We start from the raw sequence: 24240 nt of genomic DNA, 5'->3' as shown, positions 1-24240 counted from the left end.
GGAGGGTTTCCAGGCAATGGGAGCCCCTCCCCCCAACAAAGGAGCACTGAGGATTGAGAAAGAGCCGGCCAGCAGCCAAGCCAACAGGCCAGAAAGCGGCTGACTCCAGGCTGGAGCGATAGGACAGCGGGGAGGGTGTTTGCCTTGCACTTGGCTGACCTGGGTTTGATCCCCTGCACCCACAGGGAACCCTGAGCCCACCAGGAGTGATCCCTGAGCACAGAGCCCGGAGTAAGCCTAGCACTGTCCGGGGGGACCCAAAAACTAAAACAACAAACAAAACCAACAACAACAAACCGAACCAAAAAAAACAGAAGAGGAAGTGGTGAGCTCAGTCTGATAGAGCCTCTTGCCCTGAGAACATCGCAGCCGCCCGCAGCTGTGGGAAAACCAAACACTGATCTTTTTTTTTTTTTAAAGAAAGAACAGGTTGTGAAGTAGTGGGTGCAGAGGTGATGCGGCCTGATGCTGCTGCTCAGGGCACCCTGTGGGGAGCACACTAACCCCCATGATGCCTGTGGGCAGGGAGCCCAGCCCTGCCTATCTCCTTCTGGCATGCGACACCAGAGCCCAGAGGCTGCCGAGGGGCCTAGGGGTGGGGGCGGGCACCCCTGAGTGCCTCCGGCTCTGAAAGACAGACAGGCTGGCCACAGCGGGGCACACAGTGACCACCTGGGGGTTCCTCCCTGCCCTCAGCCTGGCGCACCCTTCCCAGCTTCCGCCTGCGCTGTGCAAAGCCTGTGTCTCCTGCTGCTCTGCGGAGGCTGCCGCGTGCTCAGCAGCCCTCCGGCCACCCCACCGCAGGGTCAGCTATAGGTGGGGCTGCCCAGGGAGGAGGCCAGGGGCACGGGTCTGCCGATACATCCCTTGAACTTCTGCCGACAAGGACTAACTCCTGGGGGCGGGCGGTCACTGGGGGGACCCAGCGAAGTGGGCAGCGTGGGGCTGGACAGGGTGGCCCCTCTGCCTGAAAGCCCTTGGAGAGGCCAGAGGGCGCCGCAGCAGGGGAGGGGCGGGCGCTCTCCGCTCCCTGGTGCCATCTGGCCCCGGGGCCCCTCCTCCCCGGGGTGCTGAATGAGGCTGAGGCCAGATGGCCCCAGCAGACAGTCGCCGGCTGAGCCTGTGCTCCCGTGAAAATGCATCATGGGGCTGCTCTGGGAGGCAAGAGGGGCCCCCGCTGAGAAAGGGGCCCTGGGGTGCCTGTGGGGAGATGTAGCCCTGGGACCCCATGTCCTTTACCCTTTTCAAGATCTCCCTCCCCCAGCTGGTAGTCCGGGGCGGAGTGTTGGGGGGCGGGGTTCCCTCCCTGCCTCCCTCCCTCCTCTTCCCTTTCTTTGGCTCTCCTCCTCCTCCCCCTTCCCTTCCCCTGCCCCAGTTCTCCCTCCTCCTCTTCGTCCTCCCCTTCACCCCGCTGGGTCCCCCCCCAACCCGTCGCTGGCAGGGGTGGGTGGGGCCGCGCCCTCCGCTCCCTTGCACCCGCACTCGCTCCTCCCTGCGCCTTAATTCTCATTTATTCTCTGCCCCGGGGAAAGTGGGTCAACGCAGGGACTGCCCCCCCCTCCACAGGTCCTCTGGGCTCAGTGTCACAGGCGACCGGGGACCGGGGCCTGTACCACGGAGAGAGGCCCTCGGCGGGGGGTCGTGCATGGTTGGGTCCCTGCGTCTGGCACCCCCTGGGCCCCCTGAGTCCGGGCGCCCCCAGTCTGCCCCCTGGTGTCTGCCGTGGGCCTCTGCACTCAGAGTCTGTCCAAGCAGTGACCTGAGACCCCCCACGTGGGTGGGCTGGCCTTGGGGTAGGCGTCCTGGGTGGCTCCTGGCCTTACCCTGTGGCCGCCCCAGGCCCAGCTGCAAACGGTCCCCAGACCCTTACAAGGATGAGGATGGGTGTCCTGTGCTGCCACCCCCTCCTTTCCCGGCCGGGCAGCAGCCTTGTGTATGAGGGGTGGGGCTGTGGGGAGGGATCGCTCTCTCCACCCTCCGCTTCGCTGCTTCTGCCCAGGCCAGACGGGCTCTCTAGACCCATCAGCACCTGCTCACAGATTTCCCCATTCACAGACGCTTTCTGGATCTTCCTTCTGTCTGCCAAGGCTGACCCTCCCCCCTACAGCCTCTCTCACTGCCCGCCCTAACCCCTGTGGGCCCCGGGCCAGCTGAGCCTCGCCTGGAGAATGGGAGCCCAGGAGGGCCCAGTGGCTGGGCCGGGGCTGTTCCCTGAAGCCTGTGGAGCTCTGTGTCTGTCTGTGTCTGTCTGTGTATGTCTGTGTGTGTGTCTGTGTATCTATGTCTATGTCTGTGTGTCTGTGTGTGTCTGTGTCTCTGTGTGTGGAAGGGGAGTGTCCGAGGACAAGTCTCGGGGGACCCGAGGTTGAGCCCTGACCGTGGAAGCCCCGATGAACAGCATCTGGCCCCTCTGCACGTCTCCCGAAAGGACAATTGAATGCAAGCAGGTGAGCCGAGACTAGAAGAGGAATTTGGTGGAAAGTGGTTTTTGTTTGTTTTGTTTGGGCACCACACCCAGAGGTGCTCAGGGCTTACTCCTGGCTCAGCACTCAGGGGTTGCTCCCGGCAGGGGTTGGGTGCTAGAGATTGAATCTGGGTCAGCTTCATGCAAAGCAAGTCACTTCCCCACTGTCCTTGCTCTCTCTGGCCCCGAACATGCCATTTTTTTTTTTTACCACCTTCAATTGCCCGTGTACTCTGGTCAAGCCAGCTAGGTGCTGCTTCCTGGGCCTGCATGCCTGGCGCACCCCAGTCCTTGGCCTACCAGATCTGGGTACCTGCCGGAGTGAAAAGGATCGCAGGGTGGGAGAGGTACACAGTGGGTAAAGATGATCACCTTGTTCAGTCCCCAGCACACCACAGGGTTCCCCACGCCCCACCAGGACTGAGCTCTGAGCACCCCCTGCTAGGGCCCAAAAACAAACAAGCAAAAATTCTTAAACCCTGGACTCCATGGGACTGGAGCAGTGGTGCAGGGGGCAGGGCATTTGCCTCGCATGCGGCTGACAGGGGTTCAGTCCCCGGCACTCCCCAGGGTCCTCTGAGCCCCACCAGGAGTGATTCCTGAGTGCAGAGCCAGGAGTAAGCCCTGTACACAGCCAGGTGTGGCCCCTAAACCCAAAACAAACAAAACCCAACCCTAGCACTGCTTCATTTGATAATTTTACAGATGAGATACATGAGATAAACAGAAAGATGTAGGAGCTGTAGGGGACGGGGTTGGGCAGGGGTCCCGGGGCTGGGTGGGGAAGGAGAAATGAGGTTCCTTTGCATATTACACTTCTAGGCAAGGCTGTTTCTTCCCTTCCTGGGTGATCACCCCTCTCCCATGTGCTGGCTTTGGCTTAAGGATCAGACCGAGACCAGGAAAGAAAGACAGAGCCGGGGGTTGGGGGCAGCTCAGCCAAGTTCAGCTCTGTTTTCCTTGGACTTTATTTATTTATTTATTTTTGGTCTCCAGCCCAGTTATCACCTTCCAGAATCTTCCTTCCTGAGTTCTGAGGTCCCGAAGTTGCCGACGAAATGGCCACTGGCTAATGGGCGCTGGAAGGAGTCTTCATGAGCGCACCCCTTTAATCTCTGTTTACGCTCCCGTGCGCCCGTGGGTTCAAGGGAGTAACATCTGATTAAAAGAGGCGCAGAGGTCTGGGGGCCCAGACGGTAATTGCCGCGCGTCACTCTCCCGTTTGATGACTAATGGTGGTTCTGGCCGTCATGCGTGTGTGGGAGCGCGCCCCGTCCTCTCTCGTGGCGGTCCTGCTGCTCCCTGCCTCGCCCCCACAAAGGTACTACACGCCTTTGAAAACAGACATGACTTCTGGGCTCCACACGCCCTGGGGCGGGAGGGAGGGGCTGGAGAACCTCAGGTTCCCATGGGTGAAAACCGTCTGCCGTGAAAGGGCTCCCCTTTCTTCAACATACGAGACCCGCCAAGGAACTTCCCTGAGGGCTTCTAGGAAGCTGGACTGTGTCTGGGCTCGCAGCAAGCTGGAAAGGGCCTGGCCCAGGCCTTAAGGGGTTTCTGCTCTGCGTTGAGCTTGGGTATGACCAGGCTGTGCAACTTTGCAGACTCCTGTCCATCTCTGAGCCTTAATTGCTCTTTGTAGAGAAAACTGATTTTCCTCCCTTTCCCTTCCCTCCTCTCCCTTCCTCCCTCGTTTCCTTCCTTCCTTCCTTCCTTCCTTCCTTCCTTCCTTCCTTCCTTCCTTCCTTCCTTCCTTCCTTCCTTCCTTCCTTCCTTCCTTCCTTCCTTCCTTCCTTCCTTCCCTCCTTCCTTCCTTGCCTTTACGTTTTTTTTTTTAAGGGAAACTTCCAGAAGCCAAGATAGAGAAAACTCTCGCCTCCTCTTCAGCAGCCCCCCCATCTCGTGTTGGCGTGGTGCCTCCCCCTGCCTCCTCCCCCCGCCTGGCCTGTCTGGAAGTGAGTCTACCCACCTCTGCTCCTTGCCCTGGGGCTTGCCCGGCCCTGGGCCCTGCTCACAGGCCTGTGGGCCCACAGCTCGGCTGGGCTCAGCGGGCTGGTTCTTCTGCTGCTCTGCTCTGGCGCTCACTGTGGCTGCGGGTTGGGCTCCTCTGGTCCTCGATGGCCCTGTGTGTGTCCCATGGGCCTCAGACCACCAAGGGGGGCTGGGCATCTAGCCGGGCCATTCCCCGTGGCGGAATTCCAGGGCTCCAGGGCCAGAGAGAGCAAGCCCTGATGTGTCCAGGGGTTTCAAGCCTCTGCCTGCACCACTTCGCTCATTCCCACAGCCAAAACAAGTCAGGGAGCTGAGGAGTAGAGTCAGAGCTTGAGTGTGAGTGTGTGTGAGTGTGAGTATGTGTGAGTGTGTATGAATGTGTGTGAGTGTGTCTGAGTGAGTGTGTGTGAGTGTGAGTGTATGTATGTGAGTATGTATGTGTGCCTGTGTGTGCCTGTGTGTGGGATTATGTGCACGTCATGTGTGTGAGTGTGTGTGCCTGTGTGTGTGCACATGTGAGTGTGTATGTATGTATGTGTGTGTCCTAGGGGTTGGAATCACAGCTCAGCAGGTAGAGCATTTGTCTTGCACACAGCCCACCCAGGTTTGATCCCTGGCACCACAAATGGTACAAAACAAAAACCTAAAAACAAAACAAAAAGAAATGTTCAAATTCTAGAAACAAGGGAGTTGATTCAAGGACCGTCATGCAGAGTCCAACCCAGGAATATTCCTAAAAGGGAAGGCCTCTCCCCTTTGTAATATGTAACAAATCCGAGATCCCAGCCTATCCAATGAGCGACATATGTTAATATCAACAATATGCAGTGGTAGCTGAGGTCCCCCAATGGCACATCAATATTTCTGGTTTACTATTACCGCAATTTGCTTTTGAATCAGGATCCAAATAAGCCCACTTACTGTTTTTGCTTTTGAGTGTGTGTGTATGTGTGTACGTGTGTGCATGAGTGTGTGTGTGTGTGTGTGTGTGTGTGTTGCTGGTGATCAAGCCCAGGGCCTCCCACTTGCAGAGCAAGTACTCTAGGGCTCAGAGGGAACATGTGCAGTGCCTGAGATTTCAACCAGGGGTGACAGCATGTAAGACAGGTGCCTTAGCTCCTGTACTGTCTCTCGGGTCCAAGTCCTTTCTGCTTTGTTTTGGGGAACACATCCAGCACTGCCCAGATCTTACTTCTGTCTCTGGGCTCAGTGACCACTCCTGGCATGGCTGGGAGTAGGGGGAATATGTGTGTGTCTGTATGTGCGCATGTGTGTGTGCACATGTGCGTGTGTGTGTATGTGTGTGTTCTGGGGGTTGGAATGACAGTAGAGCAGGTAGGGCCATGTGTAAGTTTCCACTACAGGATCTCTGCAGACTCTGTGTGTGTGTGTGTGTGTGTGTGTGTGTGTGTGTGTGTGTGTGTGTGTTAGTAGGAGGTTTCCCTACAGAGCAGGCCTGCTTTGGGCCAAGCATCATGATATCACTCATGCTGGAGGTGCTGGGGCCACCAAGGGACATCCAGAGTGACTGGCAGGCCATGGGGCATGGGGATCGAACACGCCAGCTCCCCTCACTCAAGCTCTCTCACAGCAGGCTCAGTGCTGCGTCTCTCATCTCTGCTTCTTTCAGGCTCTCTCCAAGCTTAATGGAAGGATTCCGCTGCTCTCCGTGGAGACTCCACAGGTTTGAGAGGGCGGTTCTGCAGTCTGTGCTGTTAAATGTGCTTCCCCGCTCCTGGTGTTCCTTTATGGACCAGGCTCGTTGCATCATGAACGCATTGCATTACAGTGGACATTTCTGGACACGTTTCCTAGGCGATGCTCGTAGGAAGATGAGCACGGTCTGGTTGCATCTCTTCTGAGGATGTTAAAATTAACCCAGGGATTCGAGCAGTTTTCCACCCGGCCATCAGTCTTTTGAGAAATGTGATCAGGCCTTTCCTGGTCTTGGTTAGGCATCGCGCTGTGGATCATGCTTCTCAACCATGGGACTATGCCCAGCTCCCACACAGAGGGCGGATGCTGCCTCCCAGCCCACTTCCAGGAAATATACTTCCCAAAGGGGGTTGGAGGTGTGGCTCAGTTTTGTCTAGGCATGATTTTGATGCATGTGTGTGTTTCATATTAGACATGTTTCAGGACTTTACTGGGTCAACTTCATTATCACTGTCTTGATATCTGTGGCTCCTGAGTGCCGGGGCCTCACACAGCTCAGCTGGGGCCCCTGAGGGTCAGACATCAAGATGGGTGTTTGGACATTCAGCCACAGTGCTCCTTACCAAGAGCTGTGTCCTTCCTTCCTTCCTTCCTTCCTTCCTTCCTTCCTTCCTTCCTTCCTTCCTTCCTTCCTTCCTTCCTTCCTTCCATACTTCCCTTCCTCCTTCCTTTCCTCCTTCCCTTCCTCCCTCCCTCCATCTCTCTCTTTCTCTCTCTCTCTCTTTCTTTCTTTCTTTCTTTCTTTCTTTCTTTCTTTCTTTCTTTCTTTCTTTCTTTCTTTCTTTCTTTCTTTCTTTCTTTCTTTCGCTCTCTCTCTCTCTCTTTCTTTCTTTCTTTCTTTCTTTCTTTCTTTCTTACTCTTGGCTCTGTGTTCAGGAATCACTCCTCGTGGGGCTCAGGTGATCATATGGGGTCTTGATAATTAAATCCAAGTTCAGTTGCATGCACACCAAGTACCCTAACCACTGTGATATCTCTTCAGGCCCTTTGATTACTTTATTGGCAGTGGGGAGCAGACCTGCCATGCTCAGGGCTTACTCCTGACTCTGCTCAGGGATCATGATCACCCCTGGCAGGCTTGGGGACCATATGGGGTTCCATAAATCATGTGCAGGGCACTCCCCACTGTACGGTTTCTCCAGCCCCCAATCACCTCTTTCATGTGGAAGTCTGTTAGTCATATTTCTTATAATGTACCTAAAAGACAAATCAGTCTTTGACTTTGTGCAGAGGTTCACGCACATTCTTCCATAAATAACTAAGCAGTCCAGTGGTCAGAGATGGCACGGAAGTTAAGGTTCTTGCCTTTGTGTTAGAGTCTGGCTGGATTCTGGAGTAGGTGTGACCCCCCAAAACACCCCCCCCCCACATACAGCAGTTTGTCTCTAGGGTTTTGTGGGCCACAGAATCTCTGTGTAAACCACTCAGCTTTGACCAGACGATGATTTGCAGACCAATGAATATAATTGAGTTTCAATAAAACTTTATTCACAAAAGGTGCTCCCTTGGGAAGGAACCTTAGCAAAACAGAACTGGAAGCCTGAGACTTCGATTCCCTTAGAGAGACAATAACTTCGCAAGAACTTAGAACCCAGCTCTCTACATGAGGTTCCAGAAAACAGTTGGGGAAGTGCCCCAGGACAAACCAAAGGGTATGCACAGCTTCTCATGCCAACCAGCACAGCTCACTCAGAAGAGAGTGCCCAGCTTCTGTCCTAGGAGAGAGAGAGACAGAGATACAGAGACAGACAGACAGAGAGACAAACAGATAGACAGACAGAGAGGGAGAGACAGACAGAGAGGAAGAGAGAGGAGAGAGACAGAGACAGAGGGAGAGAGAGAGGAGAGACAGAGACAGAGAGACAGAGAGAGACAAATGGACAGACAGACAGAGAGGGAGAGACAGATAGACAGAGAAGAAGAGAGTGGAGAGAGACAGAGAGAGACATAGAGAGAGGGAGAGAGAGGAGAGACAGAGAGAGAGAGAGAGAGAGAGAGAGAGAGAGAGAGAGAGAGAGAGAGAGAGAGAGAGAGAGAGGAACAGGTGCCAGAGTTCTGGCTTTGGGGAGTTGCCCAGGTTCTGTCTCATGGGAAGGCGCTAGACAGACCACTAGCAGTTTGTTGCAATGCCAGGGAGGGAGGCTGCAGTACCACATCAGGACACCAGAGGGCGCGACAGACTACACGCTCCTGACACCGAATCCATGCGAAAACCTGGGAAAAGACTGGAAGAATCCAGATGACAGGGGCTTGTGTTGCCTGGTCCTCCACATCTCAGTTGTGTTGTTCAAGGGGTTGAGCGTTAAGGTGTGGTCACAATCTGCTCTCTCCTGCACATGGGGCACCCCACTCTTTAGGCTGATTGGTAAAGACTGAGACAAATGAATGGTTTTATTGTTGTTTGATTTGGTTTGGGCTTTGGGGTCACACCCGGCGATGCTCATGGCTGATCTTGGCTCTGTGCTCAGGAAACACTCTTGCTGTTACACAGGCAATCACATGAGGTGCTAGGGATTGAATCCAGGTTGACTATGTTCAAGGCAAGCACCCTATCCACTGTCCTATCACCCTGGCCCCAGATAAACAGCATTTGACAGCAGTTTTCATCATAAACCACTCAATAAGGAATAAAGATGCTAAAAGACCTCGATATGACAAAGGCTGTCGGTACACAGAAAACCCACAGCTAATAGATGCAGAGTTGGGGACAGAGCAATAGTGCAGCAGGGAGGGCGTTTGCCTTGCATGTGGCCGACCTGGGTTCAATTCCCAGCACCCCTGAGGGTCCCCCAAGCCCCACCAGAAGTGATCCCTGAGTGCAGAGTCAGGAGGAAGGCCTGAGCACTGCCAGGTGTGCCCTCCCTGTAAATACATTCCCATGGTTTATCCCAGCGTGACCATTTCCACGCTCAGTGGTTCTGGACCCAGACCTCCACCAGCTGCCCCTGGGAGACCACGTTCATCAGTGATGGACCCACTGAGCTTCTTGCCTGCCCAGCCTCATGTCCCTTCTCCCATCCTAGAGCCGGGGCCGCCGGGTAGAGGAGCTCCCTGTGGGCGCTGAGGAGAGGGAAGGTCGGAACTAGGGAATACCCGAAGGTGGTCCTGCTCCGGGTTTCCAGCAAAGCCGAGAGTCTGATGTGGGGGACATGCTGAGGAGCGTCTGGCCTGTGGCCCAGCTCTGGCCCTCCCCAAGGAGGGAACAACTGGACCCACTCCGCAGCATGATGGCAAAATGCCTCCCCGATCTGATAAATTTATTGGCGTCTCCTCTCTGCCCCCACCAGCCACGCGCCCTCCCTTGAGCACTTCAGACACGCACAGGAACGCTGCAGGCGCTGACGTGATGTGCGTCTACGCACTGAACCAGCTCAGCCCCAGGAGCCAAGCAGCCTGGCTGGGGACAGGGAGACCCCAGAGGTGGAACGGAGGCCACACCCCAGCTAGTGGGGCCTGTCCTCCTACTGGGGTGGGGGGGGCTTTTACTCTAGCTGAGCAACCCCCAGGTTTTTCCAGTCACGTGCCCGAGTGCTCCCTGGCAGAACCAGGAGTGCACACCCTGGGCACACGGGTCGTCCTGAGCACAGATGGGCGGGTGGGGGGGGAAGGGAAAGGGAGGGGGGATCAAAGCGCATGCCCCACCCGGCCCCTGCTGCTCTCGTCCAGAGGATGATCTCCACTTTTCACTGGGGGCTACCCCTGGCCGGACCGCTCCTGCTCCCTGCTTCTAATCCTGACTTAGGGTGCACCCAAATCCAGGGCGCTTAAGCCTGCAATGGGCCGGAGTAATAGCATTTGGGCTTAGCGCAGTTAGTACTTTCAGCTGTTTGGGGTTTGTGAGATCGGCTTTGTTCTTTCCTCATTTGCTCAAATAATCGCTGCTTGCCCTGTCCCTCTCCCTGTGCCCCTCCATGGGCTGTTCCTGCTGCTCTCGAGTGGTCCTGTGATGAGGGGCTCACGCAGTGCTGGGGGCAGAACTCGGGGCTTCTGGAGAGGCATCAGCTCTTGCTTGGCACGTCGTTGGAAGGGGGCGGGGATCCTGGCCCCGCTCACTTTGATTTGTGTGTGAGCACCCCACCTTCAGCAGCAAACTAGTTGAACGAAGCAGGCTTGTCTGCGATGGACCCGGAAAAAGTGCATTCTTGGGGGAGGACTGGGGGCTCGGAAATGCCCGCTCCACACCACCACTGTCACTCCCTCCAGCAAGTGCACAGCCCTGTCCTGGGGGAGACGCCGCCTGTGGGTGCAAAGTGACGCTGCACTGCCCAGTGGAGATGGGGTCACAGTGGGAAGGGGGAACCGAGGGGACGGGAAGTGCTGGGGCCCTCTTCTCACCAGAGCTGCACCCACGGGGGCTGGTTTCCTCGAGGGTTATTTCTTTCCAGAATAGACACCTGCACCCCAGTGAACCCTCTGCTGGCCGAGCCTGGGTCCGGGCCTGACCTCTGCTCACTGGACCTGCAGTCAGACACTCTCTAGACTCATTGTGTTTGGGGGCGGGGGCGTACACAGTGGTACCTGCGGACCATGCAGGGTCAAGGGTCAAACCTAGGCTCCACCACGCAAAGCATGAGCCCCGGGACTTTGAACCATCTCCCCTGGCCATTAGAGCTCATATTTTCAGGGGGATAATTAGAGGGTCCACACCTGGTGATGCTCAGAGATCCTTCCTGGCTTTGTGCTCAGCCATCACTCCTGGCGTTGCTCTGGGAAACTTCTGGGGTGCCAGAAATCACACCGGGGTTAGCGACACGCAAGGCAAGCTGACTTCCCATCGCTCTAGCCCATGTGTTCCCCACAATTTTTTTTTTGCCTTTTTGGGCCACACTGGGCAGTGCTCACAGGTTACCCCTGGCTCTGCACTCAGAAATTACTCCTGGAGGTGCTCAGGGGCCTGATGAGATGCCGGAATGGAATCCAGGTTGGCCTCGTGCAAGGCAAACGCCCTCCCCTCTGTCCTATTTCTCAGAACCCAGATTCTGCTATGTCTCCCAATGCTGGGCCCTGACATGAGCATGGGGCAGGGCTGGGGGGGGGTCACTCAGCAGACTCTAGGTGCCAGTCAAGGGGCTCTGGCACCCGTTGGTGGGGTTTCTGCAAGATCCCCTTGCGACGCCTGAGTCCCCCACAATAGTTTGTTTTGGGTCACAGCCAGCAGTGCCCACGGGTTACTCCTGACTCTTCACTCAGGAATCACTCCTGGCGGTGCTCAGGGGGCCATAGGCTTTTTTGGGATCAGACCTGGGTCAGCCGCGTGCAAGGGAAGAGGCATCCCCACTGTCCTATGGCTCTGGCCCCCATCCACGTTGACCCTGGAAACCATTTTGTCAAAGTGGATTTGCGCTCTTTGGATTGGATCGCCCTTTGCTAAATCTGCGCCCCAACCCCCCAACCCTGGGATGTGTTGGGGGGATTAAGGTGGACTCCAGATGTTGCAGCAGAGCCCGGAGCAGCGGAAGCTGGGCAGGACGTGGGGGTCTCTGAGACCATGAGCAGCTCCTTCAAACGTGGCTCGCTCCGGAGCGCGGCCTCTTCGGGCTCTCAGAAGGTCAGTGATTCGGGGGCGCGAGGGCAGACGGCTGGAGGGGCGGGGTGGGCACGGCCATGAGAACCTCCCGGACCCCTCTCCTTCCTTCCTCTGTGCCTGATGCAGGTCTGGGGGGGTCCCACCTTCCCGGGGACAGCAGGAGAGGTGGGGCCAGCGGATCTGTCGGCCTTTGCCGTCTTAGCTGGCTCCCGGCACACTTGCCTCAGTGGGCCCGACAGCTCCAGGGGCAGCTCTCTGGGGTGCCAGGCAGAGGAGGGCCCTCCCCCTGGTCTCTGCCAACCAGCTCTGTGATTGGAGATGAGAACTCAGGACTGGGGACCCCCTGGGCATTTCTGGTGGTGCTGGGGTCTCCAGGCTATACCCAGCCATACTGGGAACCTCCTTTAGTGCCATGTTGGTGGGGTCAGCTGTGTGCCGGGCAGTGCCTTCGCCCCTGCACTACCGTCTGCATGACCCCCCTTTACTCAATTGCATTTTGGGGTTTTGTTTTGGGGCCGTGCCTAGCACTGCTCAGGGCTCACTCCTGGTTCTGTGCTCAGGGCTCACTCCTGGTTCTGTGCTCAGGGCTCACTCCCGGCTCTGTGCTCAGGGCTCACTCCTGCCTCTGTGCTCAGGGCTCACTCCTGCCTCTGTGCTCAGGGCTCACTCCCGGCTCTGAGTTCAGGGATCACTCCTGCCTCTGTGCTCAGGGCTCACTCCCGGCTCTGAGTTCAGGGATCACTCCTGCCTCTGTGCTCAGGGCTCACTCCTGGTAGGGCTCAAGGGACCATATGGGGTGCCGGGGATGGAACCCAGCCCATTGTGTGCAAACCCCTCCCCACTGTCCTGTCTCTCCAGCCCCTGTCCCTCTCTTGCACCTTTGTGGGAACTTCAGAGGGGCTCAGGGGTCGGCTGAGGCCCGGAACACCTTCAGGACAGGGACGGGAGTGGGTGCTGCTCTGTTCTCAGAAGGAGCAGCGCAGAAGGGGATGTGATGCCCCTGCACACACTCTAGGGTCCCCCAAAACTCTGGCCCCATTTGTTCCCAGTCCTGTTTGTCGGGATGCTGGGATGGGTGGCCCTGAGTACCTGGGGGACCTTAAATGACACTCCCCTCTCTGTCATTCTTCCCCTCCCTCCTCTCTCCCTCCCACCTCTCCCCTCTCCTCCCTCCCTCCCTTCCTCTTCTCAGTTTTGGGGCCACCACTGGCTTGATGCCAGGGGGTAGCTGGAATCATGCAGGAGGAGAAGTGGAGGGGGTGGTCCTTGCAAAGGACACCCCCAAGCCAGTCAACTCACTTAAAGGGCCAGCAGCCACCCAGGTCTAGGGTGAATCCACACTCATTCACACTCACACTCTTATACTCAACACTCACACTCTCACCCTCACACTCGCACTCTCACACTCACACACAGTCACACTCTCACTCTCACACTCACTCTCATACTCACACATACTCTCACACCCCCCCACACTCTCATACTCACTCACACACTCACACTCACTCACTCTCACAACACTCTCACACTCACAATCACACTTTTACACTCATGCTCACTTATACACTCACACTCTCACACACTCACACACACTCACACTCTCACACTCACACACTCATTCACACTCATACATTCTAACACTCACACTCTCACACTCACATTCACAGGGCCTTTGGCCGAATCCAGGGACCCTTCCTGCCTCTCCCCAAGAGCTTCCTGTGCTGCTGAGATGCAGGAGCCACACTCAGAAGGACCCAATGACCACCAGGGTCCCTGGACTTGGCCTTATCTATGTGCCGAGCCTGCTGTGTCCTGGCTGCAGGTCTGAGAAATCACTGTCCCTGGGAACAGAGCCCTTGAACTTGGCTCCAGACAGAAAAGCAGGGGCTGGAGCAGTGGGAAGGCACTTGCCTTGCATTGGGCTAACCCAGTTTCGATCCACAGGGAGCCTGGCCAGGAGTGAGCCCTGAGCACAGAGCCGGGAGTCAGTCCCAAGAACAGAGCCAGGAGTGAGCCCTGAGCACAGAGTCAGGATTGACCCCTGAGAACAAAGCCAGGAGTAATCCATGAGCACAGAGTCAGGAGTGAGCCCTGAGCACAGAGCCAGGAGGGAGCCCTGAGCACAGAGTCAGGATTGGCCCCTGAGCACAAAGCCACGAGTAATCCCTGAGCACAGAGCCAGGAGTGAATCCTGAGCACAGAGTCAGGAATGACCCCTGAGCACAAAGCCAGGAGGGAGCCCTGAGGCAGGAGGGAGCCCTGAGCACAGAGGCAGGAGGGAGCCCTGAGCACTGTATCCCCCGAGCCAAACTCAAAGCCTCGCACTCACATGCATGCCCGGCCTCCGCAGGCGCACTCTGTGGATGGCTAGGAATGGGGTGCTCTCGTTCTCAGGGAACAGGCGAGGTCCTGGCAAGCTGTGAGCCTAATGGCACCAGTTTCCCCAACACTACAACAGCCCTCAAGCTGGGCAATGGAATTGTTGATGGAGAATGAAAGAGAACATACTTGGCGGGGGACGGGGAGGAGAGCCAGGCTGCGAGGAGTGGGAAGAGGCGCCTGCACTGCCCGCCAGGGCCCCAGGCACCAGTTTGGACCTGCCCTCCTTCGGCACTGCTCGCTCCTTGCCAGTTCCCTGTTTTGTAACCTGTTGGCTCAAACACCAGCTCTCTCCACCCGCACCCTGGGAAAAAGCACCCGCTGCCCTGGGTCACCTCAGGGGGACCAAAGCCTCCTTCTACCATCTTGGGCCTGTATGGGGTGCTGATCACAGGCTGAGTCCCAAACCCAGGGCTGGAGCAATAGTCCAGCGGAGAGGGTGCTTGCTTGGCACACAGCAGACCTAGTTTGGTCCCCGGCATCACACAGTCCCACCAGGTGTGATCCCTGAGCACTGAGCAGGAATCAGCCCTGAGCACTGCCAGGAGTGGTCGTACTCCCCCCCCAACAGAAACAATGTAAAATCCCTAAGACAGATGGACTTTGGGGTCCCTGGAGCTTCCTCACAGGGCTCCTCTTCCAGGAAAAGCCTGAAGTAGCCATGTGGGAGGTGGAAAATGTGATTGGGTTTTCCTCATCTGTTGTTTCCACCTGCATTTAATTGCTTTGTTTGTTGGGTTTTGGGGACCACAGCCAGTTATGACGGGGCGGAGGCCATGCAGGGACATTCGAATGGGGAAGGCAGGTCACCTGGGTAGTGGCCATAGTCCCACACAATGTCGGGGCCACGGGAGTCTGTTTGGTTTGCTGTGGGCCACACCTGGCGATGCTCAGAGCTTACTCCTGAGAATGAAAGAGAACAGTCAGGGATCACTCCTGGTGGGACTCTGGGGACCTTCTTTGGTGCAAGGGATGGAACCTGAGTCATTGCAAGGTCAGCATCTGATTGGCAGTACTGACTGTTCAACCCATGCCTTGTTGTTGTTGTTATTATTATTATTATTATTTTTGGGGGGCTCACATCCAGCGATGCACAGGGGTTACTACTGGCTCATGTACCCAGGAATTACTCCTGGTGGTGTGGCGGTGCTTGGGGGATCATATGGGATGCTGGGAATCAAACCCGGGTCAGCCGCATGCAAGGCAAATGCCCTACTCACTGTGTTATCGCTCCAGCCCTGCCTTGTTCTTATTTTATTTTTTATTTTTATTTTTTATTTTTGGGTCACACCTGGTGATGCTCAAGGGTTACTTCTGGCTCTGCACTTCTGGCACTGCTCAGGGGACCATATGGGACACCAGGGTCAGCGGCATGGAAAGCAAATGCCCTAAGCCCTTTGTGATCTCTCTGGCCCTCTCCTTCAATGTTAGAAAAATAGAGAAAAGCGGGGCTGGAGAGATAGCACAGCGGGTAGAGCGTTTGCCTTGCACGCGGCCGACCCGGGTTCAAATCCCAGCATCCCATATGGTCCCCTGAGCATGGCCAGGGGTAATTCCTGAGTGCAGAGCCAGGAGTAACCCCTGTGCATTGCCAGGTGTGACCCAAAAAGCAAAAAAAAAAAAAAAAAAAAAAAAAAGAAAAAAAAGAAAAATAGAGAAAAGCGATAAAACTAATCTTAAGACTGGAGTTGAAATAAATAAAAAGAGATACTGAAAAAATAACAGAAATGAATAAAATCGAAAGTCAGTTCTCTGGAAAGATCAACTTCATTAAGAAACCTTTAGCTAGACCATGAAAAAAGAGAACCTAACTCAAATGATTGGAATGAAGAATGGAAGAGAAAACAACCCTACTGATATTTTAGAAATATGAAAGATTCTAAGAGAATGTCACAAACAACTGTATTCGACAAACTGAAGGCCCAGATGTTAAATTCCTGGAAAGTCACAATTGATTACAACAGACTCAGGAAGAAACATAACACTTGGAATTGATGGGGAAAAAATCAGATGCGATGATTAATATGTAGACTTCCCACAATGGAAGCCCCAGATGGTCTCTCTCGGGATCCTACCAAAATTTGGTCAATTACATCAAATTTGGAAAGAAGAATTCTGTCCACGCTTCACAAACTCTTACAGATAGCAGAAGACAGGGTATATTTCCCAACTTTTCCTAAGTGAATAGTATTACCCAATCATAAAAACCAGACCAGAGCCACCCAGAAGCTGTAGACCAGTGGGCTAAGACCCCATAGTTTGCTCAGAAGAGTCTTCTTGCAAATACCTTGAAGTTTAACCGTATATCTTACCCTCCTCTTTTTTTTTTCTGTTTTTTTTTTTTTTTGGGTCAGATCCAGTAATGCTCAGGGATTACTCCTGACTCTGCACTCAGGAATCACTTCTGCCAGTGCTTGGAGGACCTTATGGGATGCCAGGGATCGGACCAGGTTAGGCGCATGCAAGGCAAGAGTCCTCCCCATCCATTGTACTGTCTCTCCAGCCTCTGACCATATATTCTGTTGGTGACATTGACGAGAAGGAAGAACTGTCCAAAATGCTGATGGAAACGCAAAATGTATACAAACATCTCTATGTTACAAATATTTTGCTCTTAACAAAATTATCCATGCACTGGCCACTAGCCCCCACAAACCCAGTTCTGGGATTCTGGCCTGAAGATTACTGGAAAAACGCAGAAGGGCGCGTGGCAAGGCTTCTGCTGTTCTGCCACATGTGAAGTCTGCCAATAGTCTGCCTTCCATTGGCTGAATCAACTCACGTGCATTCAGCCAAGGATTAGTGCTACCCAGCCATAAAGAGAAATGAAGAATGGGGCTGGAGCAATAGCACAGCGGATAGGGCATTTGCCTTGCACGCGGCCGACCCGGGTTCGATTCCCAGCATCCCATAGGGTCCCCTGAGCACCGCTAGGGGTGATTCCTGAGTGCAGAGCCAGGAGTAACCCCTGTGTATCGCCAGGTGTGACCCAAAAAGCAAAAAAAAAAAAAAAAAAAGAAATGAAGAATAACTAAGTAGCCCCTAGGAAAAGTGGAGAGAAGTTAAGTGCAAAAAAAAAAAAAAACACAACAGGAGTGGGGCCAGAGTGATAGTACAGCAGAGAGGGCGTTTGCCTTACACTTGGTCAGTCTGGGTTCAATATCCGGCATCCCGTAGGGTCCCCTGAGCACTGCCAGAGTGGTTTCTGAGTGCAGAGCCAGAGTAAGCCCTGAGCATCACTGGGTGTGGTCTCAAGACAGACAAACAAAACAATATCCAGGAATGAGGTAGGAAGACAGAATGTAAGTAGAAGAGAAAAGTCTGTTTAAGCAGTAGAGGGAGAAAAGAAGCTGAAGCAAAAATATTTTGGCCACATGCAGTGGTACTCAGGGACCATGTGGTGCTGGGGAAGGAGTTGGGGGTTCCAGCGTGCCACCTGTGCTCCAGGCCAGGAGGCATCCTTAGCCCAGAGACAAACAAAACCACTTTCTCCCCTAAGGTTTATTTGTGGGCGAGGAAGAATGAGGGACAAAGAACTCTAGAGTAGCCAGAGATTTCTGAGTGTGTCTCACTTGCAGATTTAAATTTGCAATAATAGAGATCCTTTTAATAATGATGACACGAAAATATAGATCTAAGATCCAATTTCTAAAAACTCAAGGGACAGTTAAACAACTGAGTCCATGGGGGTGTAAGCAAAGAAGAATCTTTATTGGCCAGCATGAGAGAGAGAGAGAGAGAGAGAGAGAGAGAGAGAGAGAGAGAGAGAGAGAGAGAGAGAGAGAGAGAGAGAGAGAGAGAGAGAGAGAGAGAGAGAGAGAGAGGAGAGCCTTAACTTGTGCTCAGGGGGTCTACAGGGCCAGAGGAATGCCTGTCTACCTCCCTGGGGGCAACGATGACCCTCAGGTCCCCTATATCGAGGGTTCCCTATATCGAGGGTTACATTGAGCATTTCAGGGTTTGGTTTTTCCTTCACTCTGGGAAGAAAAAAGAATTTCCCAAAGCTGAACCACATCTCCACATCACTAAAGCAAACTCCCCAACACCATTGTCAGTGGTTTGGGGGTGACTATGGGGTCTTGCAGGCTGTTACAGCCCTGGTGTGTGGGGACCCAGGGGGTGAGTGTCATGTGGCACTCATGAGGCCCACCGTGACCTCTGGGGCACTCTCAGATGATCTGAAAAGGAATCAAGGGTGACGCGTGCCTAGGAGGGGCTTCTGAAAGAATCTCTCTGTCCCTGTCCCACTCGGGGAGCCAGGCTGGCCCCGCTGGGCCCCTTCAAAGGGAATGTGGGAGTCGATCCATCTCTCACCCTCAGGGGGTCTCTTTTATGGACACCCCACCACCACCACCACCATCATGCTGAGCAGACTGGAGTTCCAGGGGCTGGTTTCCACTGTGTTGGCTGGGAAGTCAGATCACAGGGCCTTTGCCTCACTGAGTCACGAGGCTGAGTGCAGACGCTCACATGCTTTTCAGGGGCGTTTCTCTGCTGAGAGGCGGGGGTGTCCTCCACTAAAAGGGGGGGTCTTTGGCTAGCGCCCTGCTGCCCAGGAAGGAGAGAAGGAGAAGGAGGAGGAGGAGGAGGAGGGAAGAGGAAGAGGAAGAGGAGGAGGAGGAGGGAGTCAGCTGTTCCTGTACTGCTGTGGCAGCAGGTAAGCTCCAGCTGGGGGGAGCTTAGGTGGGGCTGTATCCAGGTGCTGCTTCTGTTTCCTGGGCCTTCTCTGGCTGCATCTGGGCAGACAAGTCTTATACAACAGCTCCACGGGGACGTTCCCCAGGCTACCCGCGCCGCAGACTCCCCCAAGCAGCCTGTCGGGGGTGGGTGAGAGATCTACCACGTGCCCCTACCCCACAGGGCTAATCCCCACCCCCACCCATCATTCGGGGCTCCAGACCTCCTTTTCTTTGTTTCCTGGAACCCCAGAAAACACGGGCATGCAGAAATCGAGGGTTTGTGCATGAAAGCCTTGGCCGGCTCATATGCTGGGGCTTGATTTTGGGCTTGGGGTTGCACCCAGCATTGCTCAAGGGCTTCTCTGCTTGGGGGTCACTACCAGCGGTGCTCAGGGGACCATGCGTGTGTTGGGGATGCAGGGGGGTCTCAGGCATAGCAAAACATGTGCTTAGCTCCTCAACAGTCTCTACAGCCTCTAGCTGATTTGGGAGGGCCCGGGGGCTTCCAGGCAGTGCTAGGGGACCCGACATCCAGTTCCTGTGCTTCTCTGCCAAAGATCTAGAAGGCTCAACTGATGCTCAGGCACAGAGAGATGATGGGCTTGGGTCAGCCACACTAGGGGTCCCCAGGGCTGTGCTTGGGGTGCTTGGGGGTCCACGGGGTGCCAGGGATCAAATACAAGGTCTCACACACAGGGCTGGTTTTCCGTCCTCATGCCAGCTGATACTTTAGCAATACTTAAAAAATTAATTAATTGATGGATTGACTGGTTTGTGGACCACCCCTGTAGTGTTCAGGGATCACTCCTGATCAGGGATCACTCCTGATGATGCTTGGGGGACCGTGTGTGGTGCTGAGGATCGAACTCAGATCAATTGCGTGCAAGCCAAACACCTTTCCCTCTGGACTGTGTCTCCAGCCCCTATGCTATTATTATTATTATTATTATTATTATTAAATTTTTGTTTTGCTTTTTGGGTTACACCCAGCATTTCTCAGGGGTTACTCCTGGCTCTGCATTCAGGATTTACTCCTGGAGGTGCTTGGGGGACCATATGGGATGCTGGGGATCGAACCCGGGTCAGTCGCGTGCAAGGCAAATGCCCAACCTGCTGTACCATTGCTACGGCCGGCCTGTGCTCTTATTTTAAACCTCAGGGGAAAGTTCCTTTCCCAGGGCTGGGAGGAAGGTGGGGAGTGGTTGCTTCTCTGCCCGTGGAACTGAGGCTCGGTTATGTGGGGCAGTCTGGAGAGGCAGCCCCCACACCCGGCAGCTCTGCTCTAGGACTGTAGGAAACAAGACGTAGGTGGGTTGAATCCACGGGTGTCATGTTTCTGTGGGAGACTCACAGTCTGGGCAGAGCAGGAAGTAGAGCCGGTGTTTTTTCGTGGAGGGACTATGGTCAGTGCTGGGGTTGGAACGAGGGCCAGTGGCAAGCAAGACAAGTGCTGGCTATAATAGGGTTATTTTGAAAGCTATGGTCAAAAATAAAATGACAGTGTGTAGAATGATTATTTTGTTCATTACCCACACGCACAGACACACACAAATAGATACACACAACAGAGACGCATATACCCCTCAGCTGTTCACAGAGTCTGGGATGATTTTTTTCTATTCATTTATTTTTGCTGTTGGGCCACACCAATGGTCCTCAGGGCTTATTCCTGGCTCTGTGCTCAGGGATCACTCTTGAAGGTGCTGGAGGGACCTCAAGGAGTTCTGGGGATCGAATCCAGGTTGGCCATGTGCAAGGCAAGGCTTTACATGCCGTCCTATGGCTCTGGGCCCAGTGAGCACCCATCAAAATACTATCCCTTGTTATTTCTGGATAAAGCCAGTGGGTGCTGCGTCTTTATTCCTTTGTCACTCTTCTTTTACTCAGATGCTTTTTAATAACCAATACAGTTTCCTTCTGTCGCCAAATGTCATATCCTCTTAAAAATATATACCTTTTAGCCCAAATTAGCAGAAATAGTGGGGGCAGGAGGCGGGGATGAAAATATTTGCTGGAACTATTACAGTGCTGGCTGAGGACAGGAACTGAGAAGGAAGGCGTAGGGAGAGGAGAAGAGAATGAGGCCAATAGGATTGGGATGAAATATTCAGGGAGGACTGGAGAAGAGACAGTAGCTTCTCTCGCCCTGGACTTGAATAATTGGGAGTCGGTTTTGCAGAGGGAATATTTGAAGATGTTTCCGGATAAGGTTTACCCAACAGGGTTAAAAGGGAGGACAGACAACAGTTAAGACACATGCCCGGGTGCAACCCTACCTGGCCCACACACTGCAGAGTGTGGCCTTGAAGGACCCCCAGTCCATCCACAGAACCTGAAAGAACCACATTTTAAGATGTTTGCATGGAAGCATCAGGCCAGTTGGCTGGGCATGACTGCTGGGGTTCCCAGGGCTGTCTGAGCACTGTTTGGGAGTTCCCTCCGCAAAGAAAAACCCAGCAAATACTCAAACAGCATTTTCACTTCTAGTCTTTGCCATGATATTTGAGGTGCCCATTAGACACTCTCCAGAGAGTGTTTTAGGCCCCAGAAAATGTCTCTGGAAACATCAACTAATGTGGAACATGTTGGCTGCGAGTCTCTCTGTCTTTCTGGTTATTTCTGGGAGAAGACCTGGAGCTGTGTTTGGTTTGGCCCTTTGCAACTGCTTCTTGTTTGCTGAGTTGGTGGGTGCGAAGGGAGGAGCTGGACATACCAGCATTCTGAGTTCCACCGCCTTAGTTCTAAGCGAGCACAAAGCCGAATTATTTTCCTTGTCATGAATGATCTTCATTCACATTTTCAGGAAATTCACTTTTGCTTCAATTGAAAAGTAATTTTAAAATGTCCTGTAATGTGTGTGTGTGTGTGTGTGTGTGTGTGTGTGTGTGTGAAAGAGAGAGAAACATTAGAAATCTTTATTCAATGCTTTTGTGACCTGAATTTTTGTTTGTTTGTTCTTGGGACCACACCTGGTGGTACTCAGGTCTTAACCCTGGCTCTATGCTCAGGGATCACTCTTGGCAGGCACTGGGGGCCCTATGGGATACCCGGGATTGAACCCAGGTGAGCTGCATGCAAGGCCAGTGCTCTCCCTGCTGTGCTATGGCTCTTGTCCATGTGACCTGGATGTCAATGGCACCGAGAGCCCAGTTGGCCATCGGTGACCAGCAGAGGACTCTCACCAATCAGAGCCTAGCCTGTCTTTTTGTTCTTATTCTTCTATCTTACTATTTTAAAAAATAAAATTAAAATCCCTGGCAGTGCTTAGGGATCATTCCTGGTAGTGCTTGGGGTGGAAGGGGGTGCCCTACGTGGTATTGGGGATCAGTATAGAGCTGGCTGTGTGCAAGGCTAGTCTCCTTTTTGTTTTGTTTCTGTTTTGGGGCCACACCTGGTGATGCTCAGAGCTGACTCTTGGCTCTGTGCTCAGGGTTCACTCCTGGCGGGGTTCAGGGCTCACACAGGTGCTGGGGATTGAGCCTAGGCCAGCCCCCTACTTACTGTACTATCTCTCTGGACCCTTCGCAAAGGGCTTTAATGACTTTAAAAAAAATTTTATTTGGCATCCAGACTGCTTATCACCAACTGCAATAGTATGATAGCGATGATGAGTAAAAAAAGACCTTTTAATAAACAGATAAATTCTGAAGTTTCTTGGAAGTACATTGGTCTAATTTCTACTCCCTCCAGAGTCAGAAAGCTTGGCTAGAAAAAACCTTTTGCAAACGAGAATGTGTCTTTGTAATTCCCAGCACTAAGGATCCCAACAGGTAAGGTGGCACAAGCCACAGTCTTTTGTTTTGGGGTATGGAGGGGTTGGGTTTTGGGGCCATACCCAGCGATGCTCAGGGCTTACTCCTGGCTCTACATTCAGGAATTACACCTGACGGCACATGGGGGATCTTATGGGGTACCGGGGATTGAACCTGGGTCTGCTGCATGCAAGGCAAATGCCCTCCCCTCTGTGCTATTGCTCTGGCCCCTTACCCCAGTTTCATATCATTGGGGACAGTGGATATTTCACCGCAGTCAGTGTCAGGGTGTCTGTGTCAACTTTCTGGAACTTCACCAAGGACCAACTTTGTACACAAAATGATTCATTCACCTCCAAGAAAAGGCATGCTCTGTCGGCCAAGCAGAGGCCCCTGGAAGCCTCGGAGGTGACTGGAGGGAATTTGGTCCAGATCGCTCCTCTCTGAGGCGGAGCAAAAGGGTGCGGGGGTACAGGGGTCTGTCCGCGCATGCAGTCTCCCAGTAGGCAGGGTTCCCAGGCAGGATGGAGGGCACAGAGCACACAGACCCAGGCTGTCCTGGTTCTGGAGGGTCTACCCTCACTTGTCCCCGACCCCCCATGGCCCGCACCCCACATCTCTCCCTGCTGAAAGGTCCTGTGCTGGACCTTTCATGGACCAGGCATTGAGCTTTCATGGAGCCCAATGCCTTTGGGCTCCGTGTTCCATGGGTTGATTCCTAATCCCAGTGTCACCCACGAAAGCACCTCCCTGGTGAAGAACCAAGATCACCAGGCAGGGGACGGGGGAGGGGTAGACCAAGAGGTAGGTAGACTCTAGCGATGAGGTGAATGAAGTGTGTCCAATGGCAGCATCACTCGAGTGACTGCAACCGTGGGCCTGAACTAGAATAAAATCCAGCTCAGTAACATCCAGCTGACTGGATGCAGACCCACGTGGACCCCCAGAGAGCTTTAGTTAGGGCCTACCTGGACGCATGGAAGCTGGGTTACCCAGGGTTATTCCACCCCTGCCCAGGGTCCAGGCACTGACCCAGGGGACCCCTGGGAGGGCCGAGAACCGTGTTCCCTGAGGATCAGCTTTGCCTGTCCCCGTGTGTAGGTGCTGCTGCGGCCAGCTCACTCACCAGCATACCCCGCCTCTGCCGAGTGTCACCGCCAGCAGGGATGACGAGGGCGCACAGGCCGAGGCCCAGCCGGAGAAGTGGACTGTGGGCAAGCACACGCAGAGGGCCCCGACCGACTCATACGGCCTGCTCGAGTTCCAGGGGGGCGGCTCTTGCAACAAGGCCCTGGTGAGAGGGAGGGGGTGCAAGCCCGCAGCACCCCCAGACGGCTTTTCTTTCCCGGGGGTGCTCTGTTTTTCTGGGGAGTTTGGAAGTGGAGGGCTTGGGCACTGGGCCACATCGCCAACCCCCAGTGTCGGTCTGGATCCAGCCCTGCAGCTGTAGGCCAGGAGGCCACCAGCCGGGCGTGAGAAACCCCCACTCTCCTCTGTTCCTGATTTGTTCCTGATTTGTTCCTGATTTTTTTTTTTTTGCGCTTTTTGGGTCACACCTGGCAATGCACAGGGGTCACCCCTGGCGGTGCTCAGGGGACCATATGGGATGCTGGGAATCGAACCCGGGTCGGCCACGTGCACGCCCTCCCCACTGCGCTATCGCTCCAGCCCCCCCCCCCCACTCTCCTCTGAGGGTCATTCTTTAGGTTCTTTGGTTGCTTCTCTTTATTT

At 54.3% G+C, this 24240-nt stretch overlaps 1 protein-coding gene across 1 annotated transcript in view; it reads left to right on the top strand.

Moving 5' to 3' along the window:
• The window catches only part of TRPM1 (transient receptor potential cation channel subfamily M member 1), a 115974-nt gene that overhangs the window by 39980 nt on the left and 51754 nt on the right, over nt 1-24240 (top strand). Inside the window, exons 3-5 of the mRNA XM_055141384.1 lie at nt 2330-2447; nt 22448-22527; nt 23611-23803. Coding sequence (XP_054997359.1) covers nt 2391-2447; nt 22448-22527; nt 23611-23803 — 330 coding nt within the window. The 5' untranslated portion in view covers nt 2330-2390. The remainder of the gene's footprint in view (nt 1-2329; nt 2448-22447; nt 22528-23610; nt 23804-24240) is intronic.

This window comes from Sorex araneus, chromosome 6, assembly GCF_027595985.1.
Source record: "Sorex araneus isolate mSorAra2 chromosome 6, mSorAra2.pri, whole genome shotgun sequence".
In the NCBI taxonomy this organism is placed as follows: Eukaryota; Metazoa; Chordata; class Mammalia; order Eulipotyphla; family Soricidae; genus Sorex; species Sorex araneus.
The sequence above is the reverse complement of the archived record's forward strand: the minus strand, read 5'-3'. Positions and strand labels throughout refer to the sequence as shown.